Genomic DNA, 15,981 nt, shown 5'->3' with positions numbered 1-15,981 from the left:
CAGAAAGGAAGCAGCAGCTTGGGAATGGGGATGGGAGTTGGAGACGCTTTGAGACAGAGCTAGAAGCCTCTCCAGAAAGGCCTGGTTAGATGGTCCAGCAGGGCTAAAAAAACAAAAACAAAAACACCAGCACCTGCATCCTCCCACACCAGGCCTCTGCGACAAGGTAGGGAGGGGCCCATTGCTCCCATTTCACAGGTGGGAAAATGGAGGCAAAGGAGAGGTGCCTATATGGCTTGCCAAAGGCCCATAGGAACTGAGGGCCCGGGGGCCCTATTAGAAGCCAGGGAGGGTAGATGAGCCAGCCGTGGGAGACTTTCCCCACTCTGCCGTGGATGATGAAACAGATGAGAGGGGAGGTGGAAATGGAGACAGAAATCTGGGACGCATCCAGAGGCAGGGAAGGGGGAGGCTGAGGCTTGAACAGAACCTGTCAGCGGCAGAGATGGTGGAGAGATAGGGCCCTGACACCCAGCTCCAGTTACAGGCAGGCAGCATCAGCTGGTCGGATGTCACGGAGTCCCCGCGCCTCCTCCCGCCCTGCGGACCCATCCACTTGGGTGGCTCTGCAGCACGCGCTCCCTAGTCCCGGGATGAGGGTTCAGGGTGGAGGGGACGGGGGAGGGGGCGGCGCGCCTCCTCCTCCCCACGGGCTTGTAAATCCGCAGCGGCCTCCGCAGCAGCCTCCCGGCCCGCCCCCGGGCCCCCTCCTCCTCCTGCGCCTGAATGGTACATTCCGGTCCGCCTGGCCCGGCTGCAGTGGATGTTGCTAGAACCCACGCGGAGGAAGGAAGAGACGCAGGCAGGCTGCGGTGACCCAAGCGGCCGCCCCTGCCTCAGGGACCCCTTCCCGGAGAGACGGCACCATGACACAAGGAAAGGTACCGGCATCTCCCCCACCTGCACCATCATCCTTCATCCTTCAGCTCCCCGCTCCCCGTCATCCCGAGCAAACTCTCTGGACCACTATAAGCATCCTTCCCCGGCGCTTGTGCGAAGGTCCTCTGTGGTCCTTGTTGCAGTCAGAGGACCAAAAGGCGCATTTCAAGTGATAGGTCGGGGCCTCTTCCTGCCCAACAGGCCCTCTCACCCCAGGGGCTTTGGCATCTCAGGACCCTTCACAGGTACCCAGTTTCCCTTAAGGAATCAACCTGGGTGTCCAGGGTGTGGTGGGGGGACTAGAGGGGGGCACCTGGGTGAGCCCCAAGGAGTGGTGCCTATCCTGCCCCAACCACATTATGCTCATCTTTCCCACCTCCACAGAAACCCCCACCCCCCACCCCCCAGCCAACTCATTCCACATCTGGACACATGCTTTTGTGGGGGAGGGGATTACTATGGCAACCCTGCATCAGGATGCTTTAATTTTTGTTTTTGTTGTGGCTCGACATGGGACTAGATGGAACCAGATAAAACGTCGTCTCTTTTTTTCTAGTTTTAGGCCTGAAATGGAGGGGAAGGGCTGGGGCAGAGACTTGGCTGGCCTAATGTGGTTACATAACATCAACAGCCTGTGGAATTATACAACAATCAGGGCCTGGGGCAAAGGGGGAGGGTCCTCTGGCCCTCTGTTTTGGGGGTGCCAAGGATTGGGCAGAGAAAACAGAAGAGGAGCCTCCCCTACATTCCCCCTTCCTTTCTCCAAGATGAGCCTCAGAGCCAATGGCATCCTTCCCTGGGCTCTCAGACCCTCCTCTCTGTTTTTAAGCTCCTGAGACCTCAAAATGATGTCACTGGTGATACCACCTCCTGCCATTGGGCAGACCTCACTTGGGAATGAGGGTGTGTGTGTGTGTGTGTGTGTGTGTGTGTGTATGGGGGGGCAGGGCCCAGGAGGCTCTGGGGCTGATCGGCAGGGTGGGGGTTGGGAGGAGGGCCCATTCGTGACAGGGCTGAAGTCAGAGGTGATAATTCTTTTCCTGGGTCTGGTTTCAAAGGACCTTGGTTCTGGTGGGCTGAAATGGGTTTTCCTGGATGTGAGCCTTCTGGTCTGGATGAGGAAGGAGGTTGGGGAGTGGGAGGGCAGCAGGTGAACCAGGGCCCCATTCTCACAGGCCTAGGCTCCTCAAGGCCCTTCCCTAAGGAGGCCTGGGGGGTGTTCACTGTGGTGAAAATGAAAAGCCCCCTCCCCACACCTACTGCTGATTCCACCCCCCCACCCCCACCCCAGTCACTTTGCTGACATCGCCTCCTGTCCTCAATGAATGTAGCACATTGCCCCTGCCTCCTCTGCCTCTCACCCCCAGCTGGCTCACAGGCTTTCTGAGGATGGAAAAGAACTTTCCAGTTCACCGGTCCTTAGGGCTGAGTGGAGACAGAGATGTTCTGGTGCTCGCTTCCCTCTGGGCTGCCTCAGCTGGACGCAACCTGCAAAGAATGAACTCAGCGGCCTTCCTCTGCGGCCCTTCGGGTTTAACACATTCTTTCTGAAGCCAGAACTAAATCCCATTCATTTTCTGAGGCTTAGTCTTTTTGTTGCCCGGTCAGTTTTCATACACCCCCTCCCCCACAGTCTTCCCTTCCCTGGTGGCAGCACTCAGGCCCTTCCAGCTCACATCCTCTCCCCTAAAGCTTAAGTGGACCCTCTGGGGCCTGGGGCAGAGCTGAGTGTAAATGGGCTTGAGTTTTCAACCTGCCATGGCACAATTCCCTCTGGGCCTCAGTTTCCTCATCTGTCAAATGAAGGAAAGGGCTGAGCTAGATACCTTCTGAGATCCCTTCCAACAGTGAAGGTCTGCGATTCTGTTCTGGTTTGGGAGAGAGGCTGAGGTTCACAACAGGATGAGGCCAAAACAGGACCCTTCACCAGGGACCTCTTGCCCTTTCCCCACTCTATGGTCCCCTTTCTTCCTCATATCTCCCCTCACCCCTCTCTGTTTCCCTGCTCGCCCATCCCCACCTTCCTAGTGTCATCTCCAGCCCAACAGAAGGAGGCCAGTCCCAGTGGATGGGGCCTGGGCTCTTCAGTCCAATGGGTTATGTGTGGCTCTGTGACCTTGGACAAGTCATCCTTCCTCTCTGAGCCTCAGTTCCCTCATTTTAAAAGAGGGATCAGGGGTGCCTGGGTGGCTCAGTCGGTTGGGCATCCAACTTCAACTTAGGTCATGATTTCATGGTTTGTGAGTTCAAGTCCCTCATTGGGTTCTCTGCTGTCAGCACAGAGCCCACTTCAGATCCTCTCTCCTCCCCCCTCTCTCTCTGCTCCACCCCTGCTCTCTCTCTCTCTCTTTCAAAAATAAATAAACATTAAAAAAAAAAAAAAACAGGGGTCAAAATATAACCACCAAGGTAGCAGGGAGATTAAATGAAAGAATCTTTCATTCAATAATATTCTTGAGGGCCTACTCTGTGCCAGGCCCTTCCCTGAACCCCGGGGAGACAGTGGAACTATACACACCCCTTCTCTGCCCCAGGGACAGCCCCATGGTGGCCTCTCCTAAGAATTTCTCCTTCCTCAGTTATTTTTTAAACTTTTTTTTAAAGTTTATTTATTTTGAGAGAGAGAGGGCATGCATGTGCATGCAGGAAGGCAGAGAGAGAGAGAGAAAGAGAGAGAGGGAGAGGGAGAATCCCAAGCAGGCTCGGCACCTGAGCCCAACACAGAGCTTGATGTCACAATTTGTGAGATCATGACGTGAGCCAAAATCACGAGCCGGACGCTTAACCGACCGAGTCACTCAGTTTTTTTCCCCTCTCCTTCCTCAGTTTTTATTCCAGCTTCAGTGTGTGCCTCTGGCCAGCCCTGACCCTCCTGGAGCTCAGTTCTCCCATCTATAAAAAAAAGGGGGGGAGGGGGGAGAGTCTTCCTCCGCCACCATCTTTATTGGGGTATAATTGACAAATGGTAATTGTATATATTTAAGGTACACGGACCTGAATGTTTTGATATACATGTATATTGTGAAATGATCACAATCAAGTCAGTTAACATCACTTCACATAGTTACCTTTCTTTGTGTGTGATGAGAACACTTAAGATCCACCCTCTCAGCAGATTTCGAGTATACAATACAGTATTGTTAACTATAATCACCATGCTGTACGTTAGATCTCCAGAACTTATTCATCTAGCACAATGGAAACTTTGTGCCCTTTGACCAACACCTTCCCATTTCCCCCACCCCCCAACCCCTGGCAACCACCATTCTACTCTGTGCTTCTATGAGTTTGGCTATTTTCGATTCCCAATATAACTGGTATCACGCAGTTTTTGTCTTTCTGTGTCTGGCTTATTTCCCTGAGCCTTGTTGCAAATGGAAGGATCTCCTTCTTTCTTAAGGCTGAATAATATTCCATATCCCGTGTCAAATAGGGAAATTATTGTCTGCACCCCCACCCTTCCTAGTGCAGGTGAGAAAGTACCCATGGAAGTTCCAGATATTGGGGGCTGGTGGGGAGGACTTGGAAGGCACCCTTTCTCTGGTGACTGTCTCTCTTCGCCTCTATTCCACAGATCTCCGTGGCTAACAAGGCCCCCGGGACAGAGGGGCAGCAGCAGGCCAATGGTGAGAAGAAGGAGACTCCAGCAGTGCCCTCGGCCCCGCCCTCCTATGAGGAGGCCACCTCTGGAGAGGGGTTGAAGGCAGGGGCCTTCCCCCCAGCCCCGTCGGCTGTGCCTCTCCATCCCAGCTGGGCCTATGTGGATCCTAGTAAGTCTCTCAGCTCCTGGAGGCTGGAACATCATGGGGAGTGGTAGGCCCAGAGGAAAAACTTGGGTAGGAGGAAGTTGCCCATAAATAGATGCATTGTATGGTTGTTATATGAGGCTCTGTTGTCAAAGGCTTGGGATTTGGAGGGCTATTCCAAGGGTAGGTCAAGGAGGACTCCATGAAAAGGGAGAGACACGATATTTTCTGTCATAGTACTCTTGGATGGGGAAGAGGGGATTCTTTTCAAGTCACCAAGCTAGGGCAAATACAGAGAGTAAATAGGGGGAGGGGGTGGATCAGGGGCTATTCTAGAAAGGCTTTCCTCAAAGGGGTACATTAAAAGGGTGGAGAGAGGTCAGAGTAGACGCAGGAAAGGGCAGCATTAAGCTGTGGCTGGCTCCCTGTGAGTGGAGGTGTCGTGTTTACATACAGGCTGATTCAAAACTTCCCCCTGAAGGCCCCAGGGATGTTGGGGGCCAGGGGTCTGAGGATCACTTCACCCTCACTTTCCTTACCTCTCTTCCCTTCTCCAGGCCTTTGTTGGGGACAGGAGGACATAACATGGGGAAGGTATATGGATGCCAGCCTTAGTGCCCCTCATGGCCAGGCATAATTCATAGGCACGCTTACCCAGGCGAATGCCAGCTCCCTGTAGACCAAAAATCACAGCCCGTGGGAGCCCCTCTGTTAGATTGAGCAGCTTGTGGGAGCTTTGCCTTGGGGCTGGGAACATACAGCTCCCCACGTGCTAAGGAAGGGCCCCTTCTCAAATCTTCCTCAGCCCCGGCAGCCTCCCTAAGCAGCCCCTCAAACCCCCCCCCCCATCTTATATACTCTCACCCTCCCCAGCAGAATTCTAGAAGGAATCCCAGGAACAATGCCTCAGACAGAGCTTCTACTCACCGGGAGTGGCCACCATGGTCCACACCCCTTATCACAAACCCTCTCGGCCCAGAGCCAAGCAGACCTACCACACCATGAGCTACTGGAGAGCCAATGAAGGTCTGGTGTTTGTGTGAGCCCTTCTCACTGCCCCAGACACCCACAGGACTTTCTCTGTCCTCATCGCCTGCTCAGTGGTCTGGCCATTTGGGTTTTGGCAGGAGATGTAGACCGCACATGAAAGTGGAAGACAAAAGGGTGAGGGCCTCCAGGCCTCAGGTTTGCAGTGGGTTCCCCTCTCTCCCCCTTCTTCATTTTCCATATCCAGGTTGCCAGGGCTAGCTGCCTTAAATAGTGTTTTCCAGGGAACTGTCAGGGCAGGAAGGAAGCTCATTTTAGTCAACATGCGACAAACATTTCTAAGTGTGTGTCAAGCACTGTGACCAGTGATGCTAAATTTCTAGCGATTCATGGATTTGCAAGACTTGTTGCCCCCACAGGCCTGACTATATAGACAAGTAAACAGACACTACCACACAATGAAAGAGATGCAGTGATAGAGGCCTAGGCAGCTTACCTAATCCGTGTGGCAGTCAGGGAAGACTTCCTGGACAAAGGGGTATCCACATTGAGTCCTGAAGACTCAATGAGTTAGCCTGGTGACGAGGCGGGGAAATGAGTGTTCAGGCTGAAAGAATACAATGTGCAGAGGCAAGAAAGCACGTGGCCGAAAAAATATAGTCAGGCTGGAGAAAAGTAGGAGGGAACAGTGTGCATTGGGGCTGAGAGCTCGGGGGAGGCTGTGGAAGCTTTGTTAAAGAACTTGAACTTGAGTAAAAGGCAGTGGGGAGCCATCAAAGAGCTTGATGCAGGGTCAGCTTTGAAAGACCAAGACTGATGCTTTTGCTGTGGAGGGAGGGTAAGATCGTGGAGAAATGGCAAGAATTAAAAGGACAGTGGAAGAGAACAGAGCAGAGGCCTCAGGAATGGCCCAGATGAGGGGTGCAAAGGAGACGGCAGCATAGTCCCCACCAGGCACAGAGCCATCGGCTTTTGCTTTCATCTAGTTTTGTCCCCAGGAGGTGAGTGTCACAGACCCATATCACAGAAGACACTCCAAGATGGCTGATAGTCAGTCTGAGAAGAGGGAGCCACATGTGGGTCTGTTTGACTGTGGATCCTATGCTCTTTCACAGGCCTGATATCTGGTTTCTCAGTTCTGGGACCAGGCCCCCAAACTTCGTCCCCAGCCATACCCCACTCCTTGCCCTTGTCCCGGCTTTACTTCCCCCTCCAGTCTTCCCCCTGCCCTGCTTCCCAGCTGGAGCACCAGAAGGTTCTCCCATCCAACTAGTCCCTGGTTCTCACCCCAAGGGCCTCAGAGCAGGCAGGGGTAGGACCTTAGACCCTGAGATGTGCTAGGTGGCCTTGGGAGAGTGGCTGTCTCTCTCTGATTCTTAGCCACTAAAGGGAGCCAGCGTGTTTAGGGAGGAGAGTGGGGGACACAAGAGAAAAGGGTCACATTTGTATGGCAGGGATTGGCCCCCAGGGAGCCCCAGTCAGCATGCAAGGAAGGGGTAGGGAAATGACAGTGTATTCTCAGGACTCAGGAGAAGCAGCTGGGGAAAAAGATCTGAGGGTGGGATGGGGTGGGTGGGAGGTTTGAGAACGGAACTAGAGAAAAAAGCTTCCCCAGTCCAGAGAGCCAGTTTGACAAAAGTCAGCTCTGAACAGGTGGCCATTGGGGGCAGCATTTATATACATGGGAGCCCTCATGGCCCTCCCCATGTCCATACAGGCAGCTCCAGCTATGAGAACGGATTCCCCGCCGGAGACCATGAGCTCTTCACCACCTTCAGTTGGGACGACCAGAAAGTTCGCCGAGTCTTCATCAGAAAGGTAACCACCTCCTCCCAACTCTCCAGGACTGGGGGACTGGGGGGAGGACAGGGTGTCCCTTGAGAAGGCCCTGGCCCAGCCCTCTGTCTACAGAGGCCATCCCTGTGTGCCCTTCTCTAGTGACCCCAGCTGATAGCACCTGCTGGGAAGTGCTTCACCCCACTGCCCCCTGCTATACCCAAACTCATTGTCTCAACCTGTCTCCAGATACATGGGGCCCCTTGTCCTGTGGGGGTGGGCTCTGGAGCAAAGTTGCTTGTCTTTCACCTTGTCCTGGGTCCATTCTAGTGAAAGAAAGGGGAGGGTATAGGATGTAGGTCTGGAGAGTAAAGTCACTGGGAAGCTGGGGTACTCGCTGAGCCTCACTGGGGGCCTGAGCCTCCCTAGCCTCCAGTGGGGGCTCCCCAAGCTGACCGGAACTCCCTCCCAAACCTAGGTCTATACAATCCTACTGATCCAGCTGCTGGTGACGTTGGGTGTCGTGGCTCTCTTTACCTTCTGGTGAGTTGGTTGTGTGAACCAGCACCTTCTAGGGGCAGCCATGGCAAGGCCTGGGGCGGGGGTCCCTGAATCAGACTGCTCTTGGAATGTTTGCCTGAAAAGATTTGTGTGGGGCAGTGGAGGCCGTCATACTGGGGAGGAATCTTAGGGAGTGCCCACGGAGGAGTCCTCTATCCATCAGGGGTGGACCCGGTACCTTCTGGGCCTGCTGGTGCCTGCGAAGTGGTCATTCCTCTCAGATCTTCCAGCCCCACAGCCGGGTACCTCCATGTCCCAGCCGGGGACTGTGGCTGGGGCTCCCTATGCCACCAGGATCCCTTCTTCCTTTCTTCTTCGCAAGTCCTGGGAACCGTGGTGGGGCAGGTGCAGACATGGAAATGGAGACATAGGGGAGATTCTGATTCTCTCCCCCTCCTTTCTCTGCAGTGACCCTGTTAAGGACTATGTCCAGGCCAACCCAGGATGGTACTGGGCATCCTAGTGAGTATACCCCAGGCCTCCAGGCCCCTTCCCAGAGAACCCTCAGTGGCACAGGGTGGGAAGTTTCCACGGACAGAATCCAAGCCCATGGCTCCCTCCACCCCAAAGGAAGACTGTCCTCACAAGAGCATGACCAGACAGGCCCTTTGGATCTGAGGGGGAGGGAAGAAGACAGACATAGGTTCTGGTGCTTGCACAAAGAGGGGAGGTGGGCTGGGGCCCTGGCTGGAGAGACCCAGACCTTGGCCCTGAGGGGAAGGGGGGGGGGCTGGAACACCTTGGCCCACACTAATGATAATGTTGCTACTCTTATTAACATTGTTGTTATTAATGCCTATAAATTATTAATCATAGTAACTACCACTTACAGAATGCCTAATAAGGGCTGGGCCTTGTTCTGTGCTCTGGATATACAGTATTGCATTCGATCCTCGAGTCTACTGGGTATGATTATCTCAGAAAACTAAGGCTCAGAGAGGTTGAGTAATTTGCCCAAGGTCACACAGCTAGTCTGTGGCGGAGCTGGGATTCAAATCCAGGATTCAGGTTGAGGCTTGTGCTCTTAATCACTCCACTTGGCAGGCTCCCTTCTTCTCAAGGCACTTGGCTCCTGCTTGCCCTCTATTCTTTAAAGAACATGGCAGGTAACTTAAGAGAAGAAGTTGGGTGGCGTAGGTGATCCTTGACCCTCTTATCCGAGCAATTAGGGGTCATTTGGGGGTAATTCCAGGCCAGAACTACCCTGGGCTCAGAGCAATACCGCTCTAACCGCTCTCTCCTCCAACGCTGTACTGGGCACTGGGGCTACTGGGGAGGAGACCTCTGTAGGGAAAGGTAGTGAGTGGCACAAAGCAGCACGGGAGAGAGCAGCACTCAGAGGAGGGGAGCAGGAGGGCTGAGCCTGAGACATCCAAGACCTCAGTCCACTTGAGAGGGTGCACCTCAACAGATGCAGACTGAAGTGGCTCAAGCAAAAGCACGGGAGTGGGGCTGCACGTGGTACATGTAGTAAATACGGGACAAGACCGGCAGGGGGCTGGAAGGCTCCATGTAAGGGAGTCTGCACATGTAAGGCACATCCCAGAGAGCAGGGGGACCTTCCGGGGTGGGAGCTCTGAATGCCCGGCAAGGAGCTTGCGCACTCCAGCTGTCCCAGGCCCGCTCCTGGGTAGAGGTATGGTGGAGATGTGGGCTCAGCCCAAAGCCTCCTGAACCATCCCGAGCCCAGAACAGTCCGGGTGGGCCTTGAATTAATACAAGCCAACCATAGGCTGACAGGAAGGAGGCCCATCCTGGCCTCGGTGGCTCCTCGGAGGAGCAGAGGAGTGGAGGGGAGGCTCCGTCAAGTTGGGAGTCCCAGGGGAGGAGACATTCACGCCTAGAGCCTTTCTTAGGGCATAGAACAGAGGACCCGTCTGCAGACCAGGCAAGGAGGCATGCATCTTGGGGAACTGGAGGCACTGTATGATAAAGCTAATGAGGCCCCAGGGACGGCCACCCCGGCCAACACACATGGCAGGTTGGCATGGCTCCCAGTACGTCAGCACCCCCTGGCAGACTCAGGTGCCCTGAGGACTCTGGAATGGAGTCCCCAGGCCCCTCACCAGGACTTCTGTGGGAGGGTCTGCAAGACTCCAGGTCCTGAGCAGATGGCGACAGGGAGACAGCCCCGGAATGAGCAGGCTCAGAAGTAGGGCAGAGTCCACCCCACTGAGGGCAGGCATGAGACTCTGGCCTGTGAATGGTGAGGTTTAACAACGCTCCTCCTCAACATCTCCAGACAGAAAGCAGAGATGCTCTCCCTGGCTCAGGGGTGGGGGTGGGGGAGGAGGAGAGAAATCAGGAGTGGGCCTGGACCCTGTGCTTTTAAGGGGCATCACAGAGCCTTAGAGGTGCTTGGGAATCCCAGCACCAAGATGCTGCTTTTTTCAACAGAAAGCCACCCTGTGGCTCTGTCCTGCCCGGTCCCCTCCCCATCCCTCAACTCTATCCACTTTGCCCCCTGAATTTGCTTCTGGGTCTGAGACCGAGTGGGTCTCATCTCCTTCAACGTACCAAGCCCTTAACAGCAATAAGAACGAAACCACTCTTTTTCTATGTGTGAGACACGGTGCTGAGTGCTTTACAGGTATTTGTCATTTGATCCTTATAAACAACCCTACCAGGCAGACACTATGATTATCCCCATTTTACGGATGAGGAAATGAGGCTCAGAGAGAAGTTATCACTTGCTAAGCAGCACAGTCTTGTGCACTTCCCCTACATGTTCTGCTGCTTCCCCTGCTGGTCCAGGATCGGCCCTAGAATGGGATACGTTGCGGGAGGACACTGGGTTTAGACCAGCTTCCACCTGAGCCTCCCTCCCCTGTTCTGACACTCTGTAAACAGACCAGGGCTCCAGCCCAGGCCTGGGGCCCAGGCTCTGACATGCAAGTGAGTCTCTCCTTCAAGTCTGTGATTCATTCTCTGCCCCCTGGGATGGCAGCCTGCCAGCCCCCGCCTTCCACTCACCGCTGTCTCAAGGCCCCCGTCATCTCCCTCGGTGGGCTCTTACCTTATTGTCTGATTGCTCCCTCGGAGCCCTGGCGGGGGGTGGGGGGGGGGGTTGGGGGGGGGAGGAGTCAGGGCTGTGGGGCGGGGGTGGGGAAGCAGGCGGAGGAGGAAACTGTGAGGCCCAGAGCTGGGAGAGGTGGGTTGGAGCCTCTCTAGGAGGCTGCCAGTCCCATTATACTAACAACTCCCATTCTCAAGTCCTTACCCTGTACCAGGGCCTGTCCACGCTTGACCTGTGCGCCCTCAAGTCAATCCTGCTACAGCCCCTGTGAGCCGGTACCAGTGCTCCTGTTTCACAAAGGAGGGGAAACGGCGCTCTGCAATTAAGTAACTTATTTAAGCTCACACAATAGGAGTGCAGAGCTGGGCTATGAATGCGAATGTCAGGCTCCAAAGCTGCCCTGTAACCCCCAGGTCATGTCCCTCTGCCCTTCCTGTGACCTCTGGTCTTGAGGGTTGAGGAGCTGTGGACCAGAGAGGAAAGGAGACAGGGCCCTTGCCCTTTGGAAGCTCCCAGTCTGGCGGGGAGACAGGACCCACACCCAGGACACACATAGACAAGGCTATTATCATTATTATTATTGCCCAAGTGACTGACCAATGACTCAAGTGAGACCAGAAGAGAGCAGATGCTGGAGTGTTTCTCAACTAGGGCAGGATGTTTCCACTGTCCTTCGCTGGCCCCCGATACTAAGAACCCCTCAATCACTGTGACAACTGTTCCACATCACTCGAGAGCCACTGAAGAATAGGAGAAGGTGAAAATGGAGGCGTCCTATTTGCCAAAGCCAGTAGGCTTGTCTCCACCTCTCCATCCCTTATTCTTTTGCCTTTCATCCAGAAGTATTTAAAGGCCACCTAACCATTGCCAGGCTCCCGCTTAGTGGTAGGAATGCAAAATGAGTAGGTCGCTCCAGATGCTATATCCGGGTGGGGGTTCAGATGAACAGGCCTGGAGGGTGTGAGGGTGCAGGCCTTGGTTGAGGAATGTCCGGGGTGCGTGGAGGGAGCCCCTCTAACCCAGGCCTCAGGCTTCCCTGCCAGTCGGTCCTTCCCAGCAGGAGCAGAGTGTGGCAGGCACATTGTGAGGGTGCAGAGAGGAGGAGGAGCGGAGTGCAGGGAAGGGTGGGCCAGGGAGGTAGGTTCAGGGAGGCACATGAAGCAGGGCCTTGCCAGGTCTTTGGTAATTTTAAACAAGGAAGTCTCACGGTTGGATCTGCCTGTAGCTTGGAGGGTGGAAGGCAGGGGTGGCAGCAGGACCAGATGGAGAGAGGTGGCCCCACCTAAAAGGGTGGTATTGGGCATGGAGAGAAGGTGACAGATCTGAGAGCTGCCTGGGTAGGAGGATTGGCAGGTCCAGGTGATTAATCGGGCGAGGCTGGGTGAGAGTCAAGGATGCTGAGCTCTCTGTTTGGGCGACTTGGACGTGCATGATGTCCTCTGCACTAGGAGACACAGGAGCAGGGGCAGGGAGAAGGGCAAGTTCACTCCTAACCTGTTGGGTTTGGAGCATTTCTGAATGGCCATGTCTGCTCAGTAGGCAGTTGCATATTCAGGTCTGGGGTTGAGAAGGAACACGTAGATCAGAAACGAGGGTGTGGGAGCCATGAGCATTTGCCTGCTAGAGGGAGTCCTGTGGATGAGCGAGCCCCCAGCGAGAGCATGAAGGGAGACAGCCTGATGAGACTCTGTGTCAAAGGGACTGGGCAAATTTAGATACTCTGAAGGAGATTGGGAAGGAGTGGCCAAGGAGGTAGGAGGGGACCCAAGAGTGTCATCTTGGAACCGGGGGAATAATGGGAGGGATCCGATGTTGAAAAGTTAGGCAAGACAGGGACTGACAAGTATCACTTGGACTCAACAAGGCAATGGGGATGTGGCAAAGCCAGCTGTCATTAAGTGGGGCTGGGGCTGAGTTTGTGGGGTTGGGGAGCAATGAGGAGATGAAGAAGGAGACAGTGAGTGAGGACAACTTTTTCAAGCAGCTTGTCTGTGAGGGCGGATAAAGTGGAAGTAGCTGGAACTGGGGAAGACATTGGTTGAAGATGGAGAGCGGTTAAGGAGGTTCGTGTAGGAGGAGAGGTGCAGGTAGATACTAAAGGTGATGCTATAGAGATAGACACGGCGGGGCGGTTGAGGGTGTGGGGCCCAGAGTCCAGGCTGGGGCGATTGGCCTGGAATGGCAGGACAGAAGAAAGGGATACTACGTTTGCCAGTGGCAGGCAGGGGGCCAAGGGAGCTCCACGCCATCTCAAATCTTTCTGGAACACACCAGGCCAGACCTTGCAGGAGCGAGGCAGCCCGGGAGGTTTGCAAATGAGGGAGGATGGTTGGAATTGCTGCTCTGGGGGATAGGTGACAAACTGAGAAGGGAGATGGGTGAGGATGGCAGGTGCCATGTTCAGGGTCCACCGGGGGCTGGATACCATGCATTGGTGGTGGCATCCATGTAGGTAGGCGTGAGCATGCCCCTTGGGTCCTCAGCCCCTCATCTTCTACCTCCCGGACTGGCCGTCACTTCCACTGCTCTCTGGAAAATCCTCAATCTTCAATCTCCGTCTCTGGGGTTGTGCCTGAGTTCCCTTCCAGTCTTCCACTGGACATGGCCATCTGATCCAGAAATTCATACCACAGGTACCTCCTGCCTGTGCCAGGCGCTGGCAGGACAGATGAGGGCCCTTCACCTGATTCACTTGCAGCCTAGTAGGGTAGACCACCAATAAAGTAACAAGATTATTACATGTAGTGAGAAAGGTGGGAGGGGACTGAAGGAGGCAGCATGGGGCAGTGGTGATAAATTAGGACTCTGGAGCAAGAAGGTATGAGGATTATATTAGTCTTCATAAAGCACCTGGAACTCTGCCTGGCACCTAGAAAACACCGTATACGAGCTTTCTGTATGAAGTATTGGGAGTGTCTGGGAAGGCCACTTTGGATTGGGTGGTCAGCCGTCCATGACACCCAAGACTCCATGTTTCCAGGAGCAGGCTCACCCAATTCCCATTCCTGGCTTTTGGAATTGTACCACCATCCTGCCCGTTGCCAGGTTCTAGGACGACCAAGGTCTTAAACACCGTTCCCCTGACCCAATCATACTACCTGGTGCCTGTGGACGGCGGGGGGGGGGGGGGGGGGGGGGCAGAGAGTGGAATGAGCAGGGGACTGGGTGGAGGGGCCTCAGGGGGCACGGGCTGACTGCCCATCTGTTTCTCACAGTGCTGTGTTCTTCGCCACCTATCTGACCCTGGCCTGCTGTTCTGGACCTAGGTATGTGATGGCTTGAGGAACAACTTGTGGGAACATGAGAAGGATCTCGAAAGCTCTGGCCCCAGTCCTGCCTGCTGCCAGTGTGCTGTGAACTTCTGAGAGGGCTCTACCCTCTGGGCTCCATCAAGCCTGCCCCTCCCTCCTTCCCTTGGTGCCTCTCAGGTGGCAACAGGGTGGTGTGGACCGACAGATGGGGGCACCTGGGGGTGTGGCTGAAGGAGGAGGCTCCAAGGAGTGGGGATGGGGTTAGGCAGAGGCCCCCCCCTTCCCAGCTGCAGTGACCTAGCCCGTGGCTGCCAGCACCCCCCCATCTCCTCTGAACTCGGTGGTTTGCCTTACAGGAGGCATTTCCCCTGGAACCTGATTCTCCTGACCATCTTCGTAAGTGACCTGGGGGTGGCTGGGGACAGATGCTGAGTGCACATAGTGGGAGGAGGAAGCGGGGGGTGCTTCCAGGGCCAGGAAGTCTGGGCTGCGGATGTCCAATGGGAGGTGACCGGTGGAGGCCGGGGTATTTTCACCTCCCTTCTACCACAAAGACATCCCACCCTCTCTTTCCAAATAGGCTTAGTCTCCCCACCCTTTACTCCAGCCATTGTCTCTTTTCTTTGTGATGTTGTTTTTAAGAGGTTTGAATGTGGCATCCTAGAGCAATGGATAAAGAAGAGTAGGTCATAGAGAGGAGGGAAGAGCAGGGCTGCAAAAGGAAGAAGGGAACACAGCTAGTGCAGGCCCGTCCGGATGCTCCTCACCAGGCCTGAGTTGTGGAAGTGAATGTGTGGGGGCAAGGCCGATGCAGAGTTGAGGGGTGTGCCCAAGGAGTGGAGGCCCAGACTGGGCCCCCAAAGGCTGGATTCTGGAGCATTCCCTCATCCTGCTTCTCCTTCCAGACCCTGTCCATGGCCTACCTCACTGGGATGCTGTCCAGGTAAAGGGGACAGGTGGAAGGGGATGGGCCACTCTCGGAGGGGAGCTGCCCCTGAACACACCCCTTCAGAGAGCGTTCAGGGAGGGTGGAGGTCCAGGCAGGCAGGAAACACTGGCCTGGAGCCCTCTTCTCGCACACTCCGTTGAACAGTGATGGCAGGACCTGGCCAGGTCAGGGGGTGGAGGTGGGGAATGGAGGAGAGCAAGATGACCTCTCTCTCAAACTGCAGCTTGAGAGACCCCAGCCTGGGTGGTCACACTACTCCCTGTAAACCTCCCTGGCACCAGCACAAACCCCTCTCCATCTTCTGCAAAGAGGAGTTTGAGTCTAAGCATGCTGGGGAGGGCAGAACCCAGGAGAGAGGCTGGGGGCCAGAGGTTGAGGGATCAGGTCCCCGCAGAAGGCGGTGGGCCTGGGAGGAGGGCCGGGGGAAACCAGGACCCCTGCCTGAAGCTGAGCCCCCCGGCCCTGTGTCCCGCAGCTACTACAACACGACATCTGTGCTGCTGTGTCTGGGCATCACGGCTCTCGTCTGCCTCTCAGTCACCGTCTTTAGCTTCCAGACTAAGGTCAGCTCTGTGGCTTATGGGCGGGACAAGGCCTATGGGATGCGGGGCTCCAAGCTTGGGTCCCTGGCTAAGGAGAGGGAAAGGGGTGTGTAGAGTCTGGGAGGCCACTTGAAGGAGGGGAGGAGGGGGGACGCCAGGTTCTAGGTAGGGAGCATAAGACAGCAGCCTGCTGTTTAGGGCTCAGCCTTCTGGCCAGCACACCGCCCAGCAGGGGTCCCCAGGAGTGCCAAGACACTCTGTGCCGGCCCAATGG

The 15,981-nt window shown here is 55.3% G+C and overlaps 1 protein-coding gene across 2 annotated transcripts in view; it reads left to right on the top strand.

The window, feature by feature from the left end:
- The first annotated feature begins 774 nt into the window (after nt 1-774).
- Nucleotides 775-15,981, top strand: part of FAIM2 (Fas apoptotic inhibitory molecule 2) — a 30,580-nt gene continuing 15,373 nt past the window's right edge. Inside the window, exons 1-9 of one of the 2 annotated variants that reach the window (XM_007072992.3) lie at nt 775-881; nt 4,454-4,649; nt 7,330-7,430; nt 7,867-7,931; nt 8,358-8,411; nt 14,181-14,231; nt 14,573-14,612; nt 15,122-15,159; nt 15,641-15,728. In XM_007072992.3, coding sequence (XP_007073054.1) covers nt 867-881; nt 4,454-4,649; nt 7,330-7,430; nt 7,867-7,931; nt 8,358-8,411; nt 14,181-14,231; nt 14,573-14,612; nt 15,122-15,159; nt 15,641-15,728 — 648 coding nt within the window. In that variant the 5' untranslated portion in view covers nt 775-866. Of the gene's footprint in view, nt 882-4,453; nt 4,650-5,547; nt 5,652-7,329; nt 7,431-7,866; nt 7,932-8,357; nt 8,412-14,180; nt 14,232-14,572; nt 14,613-15,121; nt 15,160-15,640; nt 15,729-15,981 lie in introns of those variants that run through there. The other variant, XM_007072993.3, reaches the window with a different exon arrangement.

The sequence above is a fragment of the Panthera tigris genome, chromosome B4 (genome assembly GCF_018350195.1).
Source record: "Panthera tigris isolate Pti1 chromosome B4, P.tigris_Pti1_mat1.1, whole genome shotgun sequence".
In the NCBI taxonomy this organism is placed as follows: Eukaryota; Metazoa; Chordata; class Mammalia; order Carnivora; family Felidae; genus Panthera; species Panthera tigris.
Note: the sequence above shows the minus strand (reverse complement) of the source record. Positions and strands in the feature narration are given on the sequence as shown.